This window comes from Oncorhynchus keta, chromosome 27 (genome assembly GCF_023373465.1).
Source record: "Oncorhynchus keta strain PuntledgeMale-10-30-2019 chromosome 27, Oket_V2, whole genome shotgun sequence".
Taxonomy (NCBI): domain Eukaryota; kingdom Metazoa; phylum Chordata; class Actinopteri; order Salmoniformes; family Salmonidae; genus Oncorhynchus; species Oncorhynchus keta.
This window is the reverse complement of record NC_068447.1, coordinates 29207823-29223684: the sequence shown is the minus strand read 5'-3', so window position 1 is coordinate 29223684 and position 15862 is coordinate 29207823. Positions and strand designations below refer to the sequence as shown.

General features: G+C 41.9%; 1 protein-coding gene across 1 annotated transcript; it reads right to left on the bottom strand.

Annotated features, from left to right (window-relative positions):
• Window positions 1–225: 225 nt before the first annotated feature.
• LOC118359440 (immunoglobulin superfamily member 21-like) lies at window positions 226–14663 on the bottom strand. Its single transcript, XM_035737962.2, has 10 exons — window positions 14298–14663; window positions 7019–7131; window positions 6127–6248; window positions 5801–5919; window positions 5022–5137; window positions 4386–4902; window positions 2916–3016; window positions 2319–2511; window positions 2199–2237; window positions 226–2091 (listed from the first exon to the last, which is right to left on the bottom strand). Exons 1-10 carry the CDS (start codon window positions 14455–14457, stop codon window positions 2012–2014), a joined length of 1560 nt encoding a protein of 519 aa, XP_035593855.1. The 5' UTR covers window positions 14458–14663; the 3' UTR covers window positions 226–2011.
• Between the last annotated feature and the right edge of the window lie 1199 nt (window positions 14664–15862).

The following is a 15862-nucleotide window of genomic DNA, read 5'->3' as shown; positions in this document are numbered from 1 at the left end:
TAGACTCCAGTAACCATATAGTCTGTAGCCTGTAAATGAAATTGTCTCGGGTGATATTCATTACCTGGGTGTTATACGCAATCACTAATGCCATAAAGATCCAATTACATATTCATGTAGTTTTTAGGTGACAATATTCAACATGACATATCATGTCATCGTAGGCTTAAGTTTCATCACAGATCTCTATGCCCCGCACAGCACATATCCAAACGATAGGCAGAATATTGGTATTTTATTAAGATCCCAAATAACTGTTGCTAAAGTAGCAGCTACTCTTCCTGTGGTCCACACAAAACTTGATAATACAGAACATTTATAGACAATAACAGCTTAAAGACAGAACTACGTAAATGAAAAACATCACACATAGCTTACATATCAGTACATACACACAAAATATCTAGGTCAAATAGCAGAGGCATTGTGCCGTGAAGTGATACTTTATCTGTTTTTTTAAACCAGGTTCGCTGTTCATTTGATCCATCTGAGATAGGAGTTCCATGCAATCTAGGCTCTATTTAATACTGTATGTTTTCTTAAATTTGTTTGGGGACTGTGAAAAGAGCCCTGGTGGCATTTATAGTGGGGTAAGTGTGTGTAAGTTTACTGTGCAAACATTTTGGAATTTACAACACATTATTTCTTATAAAAAGAAGTGATGCAGTCAGTGTCTCCTCTACTTTTAGCCAAGAGAGACTGGCATGCATAGTATTGATATTAGCCCTCTGATTACAGTGAAGAGTAAGACATGCCGCTCTGATCTGGGCCAGCTGCAGTTGTTCTAGGTCCTTCTTTGCAGCACCTGACCACACGACGGGGCAATAATCAACATAATAAAAAAATAAAAAATAAAGCCTGCAGGCCTTGCTTTGTGGTGTGTGGTGTCAACAAAGCAAAACATATCTTTATCACAGACAGACCTCTCCCCATCTTTCCAACCATTGAATCAATGTCACATTGGCTCCGTGACTAAGATTTCTCATTGGTAAAAGAAACTAGGCTGTGCATTAAAGTAGGGCCAGTAGGCCTACCACAGACCATACATTTTCCTTAAAGAAGTGCAAGCATTTTAGCCAATGGCCTAAAATATACAGCTCTTTACCTAATTCAATTATTATTTTTCCGACCAAACATTTATTTCAATCAAGGTCTGGCTGACCAAGATATTTCAAAAACATGTCACATTGTATGTGTTCTGGCCTTCAAATAACAGGAAGATGGGGAAAAACATGTCACATTGTATGTGTTCTGGCCTTCAAATAACAGGAAGATGGGGAAAAGCATGTCACATTGTATGTGTTCTGGCCTTCAAATAACAGGAAGATGGGGAAAAGCGTGTCACATTGTATGTGTTCTGGCCTTCAAATAACAGGAAGATGGGGAAAAGCGTGTCACATTGTATGTGTTCTGGCCTTCAAATAACAGGAAGATGGGGAAAAGCGTGTCACATTGTATGTGTTCTGGCCTTCAAATAACAGGAAGATGGGGAAAAGCGTGTCACATTGTATGTGTTCTGGCCTTCAAATAACAGGAAGATGGGGAAAAGCGTGTCACATTGTATGTGTTCTGGCCTTCAAATAACAGGAAGATGGGGAAAAGCGTGTCACATTTTATGTGTTCTGGCCTTCAAATAACAGGAAGATGGGGAAAAGTATCTAATGTGGGCCAGCCCACACCAACTCGGTTAAAAAGACCTCTAACACACATTGGGGTCAAACATAAAACATAGCCACTGTGATAGTTGATCGTAGGATGTTGACAAGACGAAAAGGGAACATGCAGTTAGACAGGCAGAGTGACAACAAACACGAAGAGAGTTAGAATGCATGTAGTTCTTATCTCTCATATTTCTGACAATGTTTTTATTATCAGACGTTGCTTTTATGAAAAGTGAACAGTGCTTCTTCAGGTCCAGTGGCTGGAACTCCAGAAGATGGGGAAGTGAGTGACGAGGAAGAGACTGGAGAGATTAGAGTGACTGAATAAGGTCATGGGTCCATTTTGCTGCTCACGTCATCTCCCATGTCAGGGTTAACATTAACACCATGGTGGTCAGCCCCAGTCCCTCATTGCAATAGGCTGCATCTACTAATAGAAGGAAATAAGTGTTAGTTACCTCATCTTCAGTAGGATGATGTCTTACTTTGACCATGTAAAGAATTGAGTTCTCTTTTTTCCATTCTCTCTATGCTTACCAACAAAATTGTGTCTCCCCTTCTTAAGTCTGGGGTTCTCTGTTAAAACAGAGAAAACAAAGTAAGTCATGTGCATGAGGAGAGAGGGTAACCTGACACATAGAACCCTCACACACTCACCAAACACGATAAGCCGTGTGTATGTGTCTGTGGAGCCCAGAGGGTTCTGGGCAGTGCACCGAAACATGGAGCCGTTGAGCTTGGCCGGTACTCGCTCCAGCACCAGCTCCCTCCCAATATGATCCTCTCTCCCGTCCAGCAGAGGACCTCCCACTCTGGTCCAGGTGAACAATGGCTCGGGGAACACCATGTTCTGGGAAGTGCATATGGAAAAGCATCCTTTGTAAATAATGTGTGTAATGAGATTGACAACATTGCAGTCAGACTATACAAGATCATTGATATGCAAGACACATTGACTCCCAAATAAATAGTATGTGATCAAGATGATCAATTGTGCGCCTTGCCAGCTCGCATTACTCTTACAAATTCCCTCAAACATGCGGAATGACTTTCATTCAAATGTACATACGACTTTCATTCAGATGTATCTCCCAGTTGTATTATATAGTTGTAGCGCAACACCTGCTGGAGAAATGTTGTATTTTTTAAGAAGGTTTTCTTTCAATGATGGTGATATGTGGTTGGTCTTTCCTACAGTTGAATGTACTTACTGGTATGAATAATTGAAAAATAAAGCATTTATTTTGTACTCACCCCAGTGGATGAGATCTGGAGGCCCTGAACTGTAATGCGGACAGTGTCTCCTACTTTAGCCTTACCAGGCGTCATGGACAGTTTGGGGCCCCTGGGAGCAGCTAAAGGGAAACAAATAAAAAAATATATTAAAAAATGAATGCTACATATTTTCAATCTTTTAGCATTTAGCAAACACTATTTTTCCTTATGTCTCAAATTATTTCTAAAGGAATAAATTAAGCATCTATATTCTCTGTATACTTCGCAAACAGCTCTCAGCTTTAGAATCCATTTTTATTTGAGCATGCCTGCTAAACCATGGCTGACTGGGAATAACTGTTTTTGATGATGATGACGTCTCCACTATATCTAGTAATCCACTCAAACTAACTGATATGAGGTTCGACGTGTATTCATCATGAACTGATGCCGGTGGCTGTGCTGCATACAGACCATGTTTGTGTAGGTGTGTGTGCTTATGGAATTACATATGTAACTGTGCAGAAAATGGCTAATCTACTGTGAGATTTCTCAAGCATTTCTAAGCAGAACTAATGGATCCTCTGAACAAAATACTCCATTAAGGAGCATCCTCATTAAGTGAGTCACTGCCTATAAACAGTTGCTGGCTGCTGCTGGATCCTGAGCTAAAGCAGTGATCAGATTCTCTGTACTGTATATTCCTGTAGTTGGCTGATGCTTAAGGCTGGGAAGTGCCTGTTTTCTGCCATTACTGAATGCATTAGCTCTAAGTAGGGTTGTACATACACTGAGCACACCAAACATTAGGTACACCTTCCTAATATTGAGTTGCACTCCACCTTTTTGCCATCAGAAAGAACAGCCTCAATTTGTCAGGGCATGGACTCTACAAGGTGTCGAAAGAATTCAACAGGGATGCTGGCCCTGTTGACTCAAATGCTTCCCACAGTTGTGTCAAGTTGGCTGGATGTCTTTTGGATGGTGGACCAATTCTTGATACACAAAGGAAACTGTTGAGTGTGAAAAAAGCAGTAGCGTTGCAGTGGTTGACACAAACCGGTGCACCTGGCACCTACTACCATACCCTGTTCAAAGGCACATAAATAGCAGTCTTGCCCATTCACCCTCTGAATGGCACACATACACAATCCATGTCTCAATTTCCTCAAGGCTTAACAATCCTTCTTTAACCTGTCTCCTCCCCTTCATCGACACTTCATAATGTTTTGTATACTCAGTGTATATTCCCCAAATTACGAGCTTTCAGACACCATGTTCATTTTCCGTTAATTCAGTAAAAATACATAAAGAGAATTTGAACTATTATTTTAACAAGCTATTATTTTAGAATGTTCTCTATCCTTGCATCCCTAGCTCTGATAGGTTAATACAGACATGGACTCCTTGGGAAGCCAGTATTTGGGTGGCATTAAAAAGTGGGTTAATGTCCTCATGGAGGAGATATTTGGTATCCAGCTGATTGTCATGGTCTAATTTGGTACTCACACAGAGTGACCTCAGCCTGCATGGGCATGGACAGAGCTGGGTGCTTGACCTCGCAGCTGTAGAGGGCGTCGTTGTCCAGCTGGGGGTTGAGGCTCCAGGTGAGCATGGCTCTGACCTCCATGGTGCCGTCACTGGACACCTGCCGCCGGTGCTGGAAGTAGTAGAGCGGGTCAGTGCTCTGCATCCAGCGAGGGAACTCCCGGCTTACCACTGTCTCTGGGATCACCTCCGGGGTGGTGGGGCTGGGTTCAGACCCCTCCAGACTTCCTGGCTCCCTCCCGGCCCCTACCATCTTCCCCATCCCTCCTTTCCCAGGGGTGTCATGGTCCAGACGGGGTGGCTTCCCCTGGTCAAGCAGGGAGAGGGACTTCTTCAGCTTGGTGTCATCCAGGTCTCTACTGATCGGGGGCCTAGAGATCCGTAGCCCTGCCTGGCCCCTGCCCTGGGATTTTCCCCCGCCACCCTCCATAATAGAGGGGTCCACCTCGATCAGCTCGCCGTCACGCTTGAAGTACACCTGAAAGGATAAAGACATAGTATGAGCCCGTAACAACCAATCACACCCATCATTTCAAAAGTGTTTTTACTTCAAAACATATTTCAGTATGAGTACTGTTTGCATGTGGGCAAACTCACCATAGGGGCTGGCTTTCCTCCCATGACGATGCAGACTAGAGTGAAGTTCTGGGTGTCATAGCGACTGAAGGGAGCCGAGCAGTCTGCTGCCACTACAGAAATGGACTTAGGAGGAACTATGGAGGAAAAATAGCATAGAACCTGTGACTCAAAACGAGAGAACCATCTACATATAGGCACATTTTGCATCTAGTATTTTCAGATGGGCTACATATAAAACTAACTGAAACATGAAACAAAAATGTATGTACTGTACTTGAGGGCATAACGTTAGTCTCGTAGACCTGGTATACAAGATGTTAGTCTGGTATACAAGATGGACTCTCTTGGTAACCTTGATCGGGGGAGGGATTCCAGGGTGTCAGACAGACAACTCTCCAACAAATCACAAGGTAGACATGCCAGAACGTCGCAATTCGAAACCAACGTTATAAGGCAAAACATTTGCAGTGGTTTAAATTAAGTTAGTTGATGCAAACTAGCCACTTGCGAAATGCACTCATTCAAAATAACCTCCGTGATCTCCATCTTGCTAGATACTATTTTGTGTTGTATTCATGCAGATCAGGCAGTGGCGTGGTCTCTGTATGCCAAACTGACGTTCTATTACGTACAGACGTGTTAAACGGGAACATTGTGGGAGGCAACACGGATTTATATAAAAGACTATCAGAAAGTAGTCTCCTGTGCATTTCCCACATCTCAACAGAGGGGGAGGCAGAGGTGATTAAAATACCACAGGATCATATCATTATAGCGTTAATTCTCTTGAATCTTACCCATGACAGTGAGCACGATGCTGCCAGAGGCTAAGACCACCCTGTCTCTAGAGGCCTTGTCGTAGATCCCCACGTGGCACTCATAAGGCCCATCATCATCCATCTGGACCTCAGGGAGCCTGGCAGTACAACAACAAACCCCACGAAGATAATAGCCATATAGGTTAGGAGTTTTCCAGGTACTCAAAGCATTGAATAAGATCAGATAAAATACAATAAGATACGATAAAATAATGTAAGCTCAAATCAAATAAGCCTACACTTGTGAGTGAAAACACTGACCAATATTCTCTTTCTTGAGGCTGCCGCCTACAGTTCAAGCTTACCGGACAGTTGATTGGTAGACCAAGTCTTCTCGTCTGCGGAAGTCCTCCATATGGGAGAAGTTGGTGTTGGTCATGGCATCATAGGTGAAGATCTTCTGCTTGGCACTGCCACCCTCTGTCACCTAGAAAGTGAAGGAATACCTCATATTACACAGCCTGGACATGTATCCACCTACTTGTAACACGTGTCTACACAAAACACGATCTTGGTATTTGATATTTTATTAGGATCCCCATTAGCTGTTGCAAAGGCAACAGCTACTCTTCCTGGGGTACACACAGAACATAAAACATGACAAAATAGAGAACATCTATAAACAAGAACAGCTCAAGGACAGAACTACATACATTTAAAAACGGCACACATAGAGTACATATCAATGCATACACACAAAATATCAAGGTCAATTAGTGGAGAGGCATTGTGCCGTGAGATTAATCTGTTTTTTAAAATCGATGCACACAGTTATTCTTTTCCAATTCATGAAGGCTAGAGAGCTTTGAAGCCTCTTCTTTTGCCACTTTAATCAGTTTAGTTAGTTGTTACTAGGTATTCATTTTATTTTGGAGGAGCTGGGAGCTCAGGGTGAAACAAACTGTCCGTGTGGACTACATTACATACCGCTACATACATTCATAGTTTAAGGAGCTTATCAAACCTAGTAGCTCTTCAAAAGCCATCAGATATAGTACAGTTATATTGGGTATATAATGCACTCTCTCTTTGCATCAAAAGCTTTGATGCGTTTGTCAGCGTTTTAATTGAAGTGTCAATGGAAAATGTCAGAGAACAAAGCCGACCTAATCAAAAGCTTCTCCTAGAGGTAAACAGTATGTGCTGTTGCAAACAACCATACGCTTCGTACAGTGACATCAAGGCCACCCTACTCACCCGAAACCACACAATCTCTCGCAGGTTGCCATTTGTCATGAAATTGCACTTGAGCGTTACTGTGTCTCCAATGACAACGGGAGGGAGAGGCTCAAGAGTGACAGTTAAATAGCCTGTGGGTCAAAGAAAGAAGTACAATATGTTACACACATTTCCACACATGTTTATCTCTACAATATACAGTCCCTTCTATGAAACCCATAACATAGTCCAGCACAAAACTTGCTAAAGGCATTCGTTAGACATAAAGTTGTTCTATTGTATTTTATGATTCTTAAAGACCCTCTTGTGTTTGTGTTACTATAGTTCTCAAATGACCATACCACCATACCACCATACCACCATACCACGTCTCTGGAGCATTTGAAATCAAACCTTATGGGCTAGCTGTAATTACATGGATTGTTAATAGTGCACAATCAAGGCTAAATGGCCAAAAGTTTTTTTTTTCGCAGGCTATTACAGCTTTGGATAGGAATATTGTGTGCACACATTTCCCCCTTTTACTTTCATGATCATTATGGACTTGTTCATTCATTAACTGTGGTGCTGTAATAGTAGGTGTCCATATCTGTGTAAAGGTAGGGTGGCAATGGCAGCACAAGTGCATGTTTATGTCTCGCTATTTCTCCCATTATCGTGGTCTTAGTGTGTGCTAAGTGCTGTGGCTCTGGGTAAAAAGTAAAGTATGGTCAATTAAAAACCAACCTGTTTCCTAAACAAGCCAAAGACATGATATAGTGCTGAGAAGCACAGATCTCTATCTCTAACCTGGAGAGGCAGAGATAACCTAGTAGCGACCTCATTCTCTCTGAGAATTAATGCACTGTCATTATGTGTTTTCATTTATAATAATTAGGTGGTTGCTTATATTTGTCTTATTTCCCATGTACAAGTGTGTATTATGTGCATGTGTGAGTTGGAAACTCCCCCTGAGACACCCTTAGAGAGTGGGGTCATGGCCAGGGTCTGCCATTATCAACGGTGACCCTGGAGCAATTAGAGTTATACATTCCTTGCTCTTGGGCACATTAATAGATTTTTCAGCTTGGTGATTGGAACTACCCACGTTTTGGTTTCCTGGCCTAACGCTCTAACTGCTAGGTTATCTGCTGCACTTTCATCAGCGCATTCTGTGGCAGAAAGAATCTCACCTAGCTTTAGGGTAAGTAAATATTGTCAGTGTTATTATAGTGTTGTATGGGTCATTCCACAAAATGAGTCCCTTCTGCACCAATATTGGAATTTAAAAGCCTGTTGTATTAAATAAAGTGCCATATGGAAAATTCAATAAATCAGCATTTTGACATGTCCCTCTGTGGACTCTCTGTGACTTCTTTGAAGATTTTAACCCACTTAACCCCAACATTTCTCTAAGTTTTCACCGTCATTTGACAACATAATTTCTGAAGATTATTATTTATTTATTGTGATTAGTGATTCATTTTAAGCTAAAAATACATGTCCCTTATTTTAAGGTCCACCCTGTTACGTGAACTGAACTCTCATTTTATAATGGTAAAACTATTCCTTTTTAAATACATTTTTATTTGTCACATTTTTTTACCCCCTTTTTCTCCTAAATTGCGTGATTACGATCTTGTCTCATTACTGCAAGTCTACAACGGGCTCGGGAGAGGGGAAGGTCAGGTCATGTGTCCTCTGAAACATGACCAGCCACCCGCCCACTTAACCCGGAAGCCAGCTGCACCAATGTGTCAGAGGAAACACTGTTCAACTGACGACTGAAGTCAGACTGCAGGCGCCCCGGCCCGCCACAAGGAGTCGCTAGAGCGCAATGAGCCAAGTAATGCACCCCTGGCCAAACCTTCCCCTAACCCGGATAGCGCTGGGCCAATTGTGCGCCGCCCTATGGGACTTCTAGCCACAGCCGATCGCAGGCTGTAGTGACACCGCAACACTGCGATGCAGTGCTTTAGACCGCTGCACCACTCGGGAGGCCTTAAATACATTTTCCTAAAGAGACATTGAACCTCTAATAGTCAAATCAGGTTCTACTCTTTTTGACAATTTTCTGGTGTTTTGTGGTGGAAACTGAGTGGGTCGAGCATAACACGTCAACCCTGTTACCCATAGGTAGACAGGATAGAAATATTTGAACAATTATAACAGCTTGCATTCAATTGCCCCTCCCGGTTGTACACAACAAGCTTCCATTCCGCCTGTCACAAGGGGATTTATGGCTTATTTAAGGTTAAATTGTCAACCCTGTTACAGTCAACTATGTTACTTTATTTGGCACTTAATTAGGCATTTCCTATAGTCCTTTTTGTTATTTAACCTCTTTATATAGTAAAACATGTTTTTTATTAAGTTAAACATGTGCTCATCAGAGGGCCTCTCGGGTGGCTTAAGGGCTCTGTACTACAGTGCCAGCTGTGCCATCAGAGACTCTGGGTTCGCGCCCAGTGCGGCTTGGTTGGGTTGTGTATCGGAGGACGCATGACTTTCAACCTTCGTCTCTCCTGAGCCTGTACGGGAGTTGCAACGATGAGACAAGATAGTAGCTACTAAAACAATTGGATACCATGAAATTGGGGAGAAAAAGGGGTAAAATGTATAAAATAAAAAAAATAAAAAAACGTGCTCATCAGGACAGAATGTTAAAATAAGTTAAATAAACCCAAAATGACTTATAAACAACCTATATAATAATATAATAACCTATATAATAACACCAGGGTGTACATAGTACAGATTAAATCTTTAGGATCAGGTATCCACGATGACCCTTGACTTTTTGGCATGTTGAGTGTGATGGTGTGATGGCCCAGGACTGATCCCAGAGCACTTAAAGAGACATAAGCGTAGCACAGTGCTGGGCAGCTGGTAAAGAGTATAATCTCCTGTTTCATACTGCTACTCCAGTATAGAATCCCCACCCCTCCTCCCACCTTGGCCTCTACACCCTGACGTCAAGGTGGATTCTTTTTCCTCATGTTTTTCCGCTAATCCCCCATTTTTCCATCGACTGACCCAGGACAGAACTGGAGGGAGCTTTGTACTCACAAACATTTGAAAAAGAAATAAAGAAATTGCAGCATTTTGGAGCAGAGAGCTGCCATTCAACCATGTAAGCGTGAGCCCTGTAGGTGGAGGCAAAAATACTTGACTCAGGTGTTTTTATGATGTCAGTTGACATTTCTTAAAGGGGCCCTTCCACTAAGAATATACAATCCCAATCAGAGTTGTATTTATAAGGGTTTCTTATAGAACAAGGTAGTCCGTCCCTATTTAGGTCCGTTTTCTTCTGTTTGGTGACTATCGAACTGCAGATTACTCATTTATTTGTCTCCAGCAACACGACTGAATTAGGTAACGTCTCGATCCCACCGATAGTGTCATTGTGTTTTGGTACATCAGAAGTACTTTCATTTCCAATGGAATAGTGCGTTTCCAGCAGAGACAGCTGCAGTGCGTTCTATGTGGTGCATACGGTGATTTATCAAAGGTTGTATGCGTAGACAGCTTGAATGAAATGGTACCTGAAGGTGAATGTTTAACTTTTGTTGCACACATATCCAGATGATGCTGCATACCATTTTGAGCAATGACACTGTAGGTGTGAGTATGAATACCAAATACTTACCAAATACTGAGAAGTGCGTAGGAAAGGTATGCGTAGGAATGGTATGCGTAGGAATGGTATGCGTAGGAAAGGTATGCGTAGGAAAGGTATGCGTAGGAATGGTATGCGTAGGAAAGGTATGCGTAGGAATGGTATGCGTAGGAATGGTATGCGTAGGAAAGGTATGCGTAGGAATGGTATGCTTAGGAATGGTATGCGTAGGAAAGGTATGCGTAGGAAAGGTATGCGTAGGAATGGTATGCGTAGGAATGGTATGCGTAGGAAAGGTATGCGTAGGAAAGGTATGCGTAGGAATGGCGTAAATTCTTATGTCAGAATTGGCCCCTGAATGCATCACCATTGTCTTACACAGTTAACAAAAGGCAGCAATAGTCCCTATTCACCCAACTAGAGCCCAGACTCACTATATTACCACCAGGAAATATAAATGAATGCGAGTTAATGATGAATGGTTTAAGTACAGTAGTTTTTGTACTTACAGTTGAAGTCAGAAGTTTACATACACCTTAGCCAAATACATTTAAACTCAAGAACTTTAAGAATGCGAAATGTCAGAATAATAGTAGAGAGAATGATTTATTTCAGCTTTAATTTCTTTCATCACATTCCCAGTGGGTCAGAAGTTTACATACACTCAATTAGTATTTGGTAGCATTGCCTTTAAATTGTTAAACTTGGGTCAAACGTTTCGGGTAGCCTTCCACAAGCTTCCCACAATAAGTTGGGTGAATTTTGGTGCATTCTTCCTGACAGAGCTTGTGTAACTGAGTCAGGTTTGTAGGCCTCCTTGCTTGCACACGCTTTTTCAGTTCTGCCCACACATGTTCTATCGGATGGAGGTCAGGGTTTTGTGATGACCACTCTAATACCTTGACTTTCTTGTCCTTAAGCCACAACTTTGGAAGTATGCAACTTTTGTCACAACTTTGGAAGTATGCTTGAGGTAATTTTCCATTTGGAAGTCCCATTTGCGACCAAGCTTTAACTTCCCGACTGATGTAGCCTAGTGGTTAGAGCGTTGGACTAGTAACCGGAAGGTTGCGAGTTCAAACCCCCGAGCTGACAAGGTACAAATCTGTCGTTCTGGCCCTGAACAGGCAGTTAAACCCACTGTTCCCAGGCCGTCATTGAAAATAAGAATGTGTTCTTAACTGACTTGCCTGGTTAAATAAAGGTTAAACATTTTTTATTTTTTAAATGTCCTGAGATGTTGCTTTAATATATTCACATCATTTTCCTCCCTCATGATGCCATCTATTTTGTGAAGTGCGCCAGTCCCTCCTGCAGCAAAGCACCCCCACAACATGATGTTGCCACCCCAGTGCTTCACGGTTGGGATGGTGTTCTTCGGCTTGCAGCCTCCCCCTTTTTACTCCATTATTATGGCCAAACAGTTCTATTTTTGTTTCATCAAACCAGAGGACATTTCTCCAAAAAGTACGATATTTGTCCCCATGTACAGTTGCAAACCGTAGTCTGGCTTTTTTATGGCAGTTTTTGAGCAGTGGCTTCTTCCTTGCTGAGTGGCCTTTCATGTCGATATAGGACTCGTTTTGCTATGGCTATAGATACTTTTGTACCGGTTTCCTCCAGCATCTTCACAAGGTCCTTTGCTGTTGTTCTGGGATTGATTTGCACTTTTCGCACCAAAATACCTTAATCTCTAGGTGACATAACGCGTCTCCTTCCTGAGAGGTATGATGGCTGCGTGGTCCCATGGTGTTTATACTTACATACTATTGTTTGTACAGATGAACGTGGTACCTTCAGACATTTGGAAATTGCTCCCAAGGATGAACCAGACTTGTGGAGGTCTACAATTTATTTTCGGAGGTCTTGGCTGATTTCTTTGGATTTTCCCATGATGTCAAGCAGAGAGGCACTGAGTTTGAAGGTAGGCCTTGAAATACATCCAGTTACACCTCCAATTGACTCAAATTATGGCAATTAGCTTCTAAAGCCATTACATAATTTTCTGGAATTTTCCAAGCTGTTTAAAGGCACAGACAACTTAGTGTATGTAAACTTCTGACCCACTGGAATTGACACAGTGAATTATAAGTGAAATAATCTGTTTGTAAACAATTATTGGAAAAATTACTTGTGTCATGCACAAAGTAGATGTCCTAACCGACTTGCCAACACTATAGTTTGTTAACAAGAAATTTAAGGAGTGGTTGAAAAACAAGTTTTAATGACTCCAACCTTAGTGTATGTAAACTTCCGACTTCAACTGTATGTATTGTATTTTATTTTTTTTGTGATGTGGTTTTCATGTAAGCCCTTGGGCTTCAAACCTCACCTGCACATCTTTTTAAAATGTGTTTTAATCTGTATATCACTTGTTTTCTTTAGTGCAAATAAATGTCACTAAATTAAACAGTAGAAGACCCACTGCAAATACCCAGGGTGCACTTCATCTCAAGTTAGTGCGCTACAATGAACAACAAGCTTCTCAGCCTCGCTCCGTCTTCTGAGCAGACACCATGACAGACAGCTGTCATCTACTGTATCTAACAGAGGACATTGTAGGCCTTCAATACAGTACACACAGTCCAATTATTTTGAATTATACGGTGATCAGAGAAATAAACACTGGCACTGTTGTGAGACTTGATTCTTCTGAAAATAGGCACAATCAAGGCCTAAGCTTATGCTTGAAGCCTGCAAGCATTGACTCTGCGAAGGAGGAGGTTGTGAATGAAGCACTGACAGAAAGCTAGCAAGGAGATTACTTTCTCTCTCTCTCTCTCTCTCTCTCTCTCTCTCTCTCTCTCTCACAGACCAACTTGATCTCACGAGCCGCTGGGGGTGGAGTGCCATTCGTCTGGCAAGCGAGACTGCAGAGCCAGACTCAGATCCAGAGACACACAGATCCAGGCATACACACGTGCAAACACACACGCACACACATGTGACAGAGCAACTTCAATAGGAACTGCATTCACTGAAATCACAATTATGCTCTCCCTCCCCTCCATTTCCATAGCATATATTATTGCCATATGATGAGATTGAAATGCTATACTTACATGTTATCACAGATCCTGATTGCAAATCATGTTACTTAAATTAGATGCTTGAAATAATGCATATCCGCAATGTTTTGTTGGCTTGCATTCTGTCAGGTCCTAGAGCCTTGGGACAGTGGCATTTAATCATTGTAGAGTACAGATTACCTGTCAAATGGGTCAGCCAAATAGCCTTTATCCCTCAGATAATCAATCACAAACTGGATTGGGTAACTAGGATTGTGACATCATAGCCTCACTAGCATGAGACAATTTTTAGCCTATTTAAGTCAAACATGCATTCAACGAGTGTACTCAATGTACAGTCTACAGAAATTGCTGTATGATACAGTGCATCTCCTCGTGGACAAACTAATCGTTTTGGATGGCTGTCAATACCTTGGAACTGTTTACGGTCAATCTAGGCTAGTGTAATGAGTTTCAAATATGTAAAACAAGTAAGTTTGCAGCCTATAATCATTGCAATGTCATTTCAATCTGCAGGCTTTAGAGCTACAGCCTAACACAGAAGTATGTTAAATGTGAAATATATAGGTTAGTAAAAAAGGTCTACAGCATGGAGCTTTAGAAATAAAATCAAAACGTTTTAGCTAATAACAACAAAATGCTCCATGTAGTACAAAAAACGGAGACATACCAACAGCTAAATCCAAAACATATACGAGGATACACAGAGAAAACGCACAAGTCATCTTCCACGTTCGTGTGGTCAAATTGACTCTCCATCTGTTTTTCAGGCGATAAATCGTGGATAAAGTGCCATCCACAATGTCCGCGGCACGGGGTCTGGTCCCCATTCGGAACGCTTCATTCTGCACCGAAACGCAGAGCTACTTTTCTGTTTCTGTCAAGCGACCAGTGAGAAAATAAATCCTCATCCCGATATTGCTTCCAGAATAGTGTGAGGATTAAAAACTACAACAGATTTGATGTGAATAAAGTCTCATCAGCTCTTTCGCGCTCTCTCAACACACGCTTACGCGTGCGTGCGCACACACCTTGGTGCTTCCCCTCTCTCTCACATTACATTGAGCCTATCAGTTGTGTTGTGACAAGGTAACGGTTGTTATACAGAAGATAGGGACTTTTACCAAATAGGGCTATTATGGCTAGAACAGCTCAAATGAGCAAAGAGAAACAACAGACCATCATTTGACATGAAGGTCAGTCAATCTGGAAAAGTTCTAGAACTTTGAACGTTTCTTCAAGTGCAGTCGCAAAAACCATTGCTATGATGAAACTGGCTCTCATGAGGACCGCCACAGGAAAGGAGGACCCAGAGTTACCTCAGCTGCAGAGGATAAGTTCATTAGAGTTACCAGTCTCAGAAATTGCAGCCCAAATAAATGCTTCAGAGTGTTCAATTAACAGGCACATCTCAACATCAACTGTTAAGAAACTGTGTGAATCAGGCCTTCATGGTACATTTGCTGCAAAGAAACCACTACTAAAGGACACCTTTAAGAAGAGACTTGCTTGGGCCAAGAAACACAAGCAGAGGACATCAGACCGGTGTAAATCTGTCCTTTGATCTGATAAATCCAAATGTGAGATTTTTGGTTCCAACTGCATGTCTTTGTGAGATGCAGAGTAGATGAAAGGATGATTTCTGCATGTGTGGTTCCTACAGTGAAGCAAGGAGGAGGAGGTGTGATGGTGTGGGGGTGCTGGTGACACTGTCAGTGATTTATTTATAATTCAAGGCACACTTAACCAGCATGGCTACCACAGCATTCTGTAGTGATACACCATCCCATCTGGTTTGCGCTTAGTGGGGCTATCATTTGTTTTTCAACAATGTCCCAACACACCTCCAGGCTGGGTAATGGCTATTTGACCAAGAAGGAGAGTGATGGAGTGCTGCATCAGATGACCTGGCCTCCACAATCACCCAACCTCAACCCAATAGAGATAGTTTAGGATGAGTTGGACCGCAGAGTGAAGGAAAAACAGCCAATAAGTGCTCAGCATATGTGGGAACTCCTTCAAGACTGTTGGAAAAGCATTCCAAGCTGGTTGAGCGAATGCCAAGAGTGTGCAAAGCTGTTATCAAGGCAAAGGCTGGCTACTTTGAAGAATCTGAAATATATTTAGATTTGTTTAACACTCTTTTGGTTCCTACATGATTCCATGTGTTATTTCATAGTTTAGAAATCTTCACTAATATGCTACAATGTAGAAAATAATAAAAATAAAGAAAAA

Bases quoted from the DNA above. Each gene is read 5' to 3' on its own strand.
- LOC118359440 (XM_035737962.2), bottom strand. From the start codon at position 14,457: ATGGGGACCAGACCCCGTGCCGCGGACATTGTGGATGGCACTTTATCC. The intron at 6,249-7,018 runs GTGAGTAGGGTG...TTCACTTTCTAG, and splicing joins GAGAGATTGTGTGGTTTCGG to GTGACAGAGGGTGGCAGTGC. The intron at 4,903-5,021 runs GTGAGTTTGCCC...TTATCCTTTCAG, and splicing joins GAGGAAAGCCAGCCCCTATG to GTGTACTTCAAGCGTGACGG.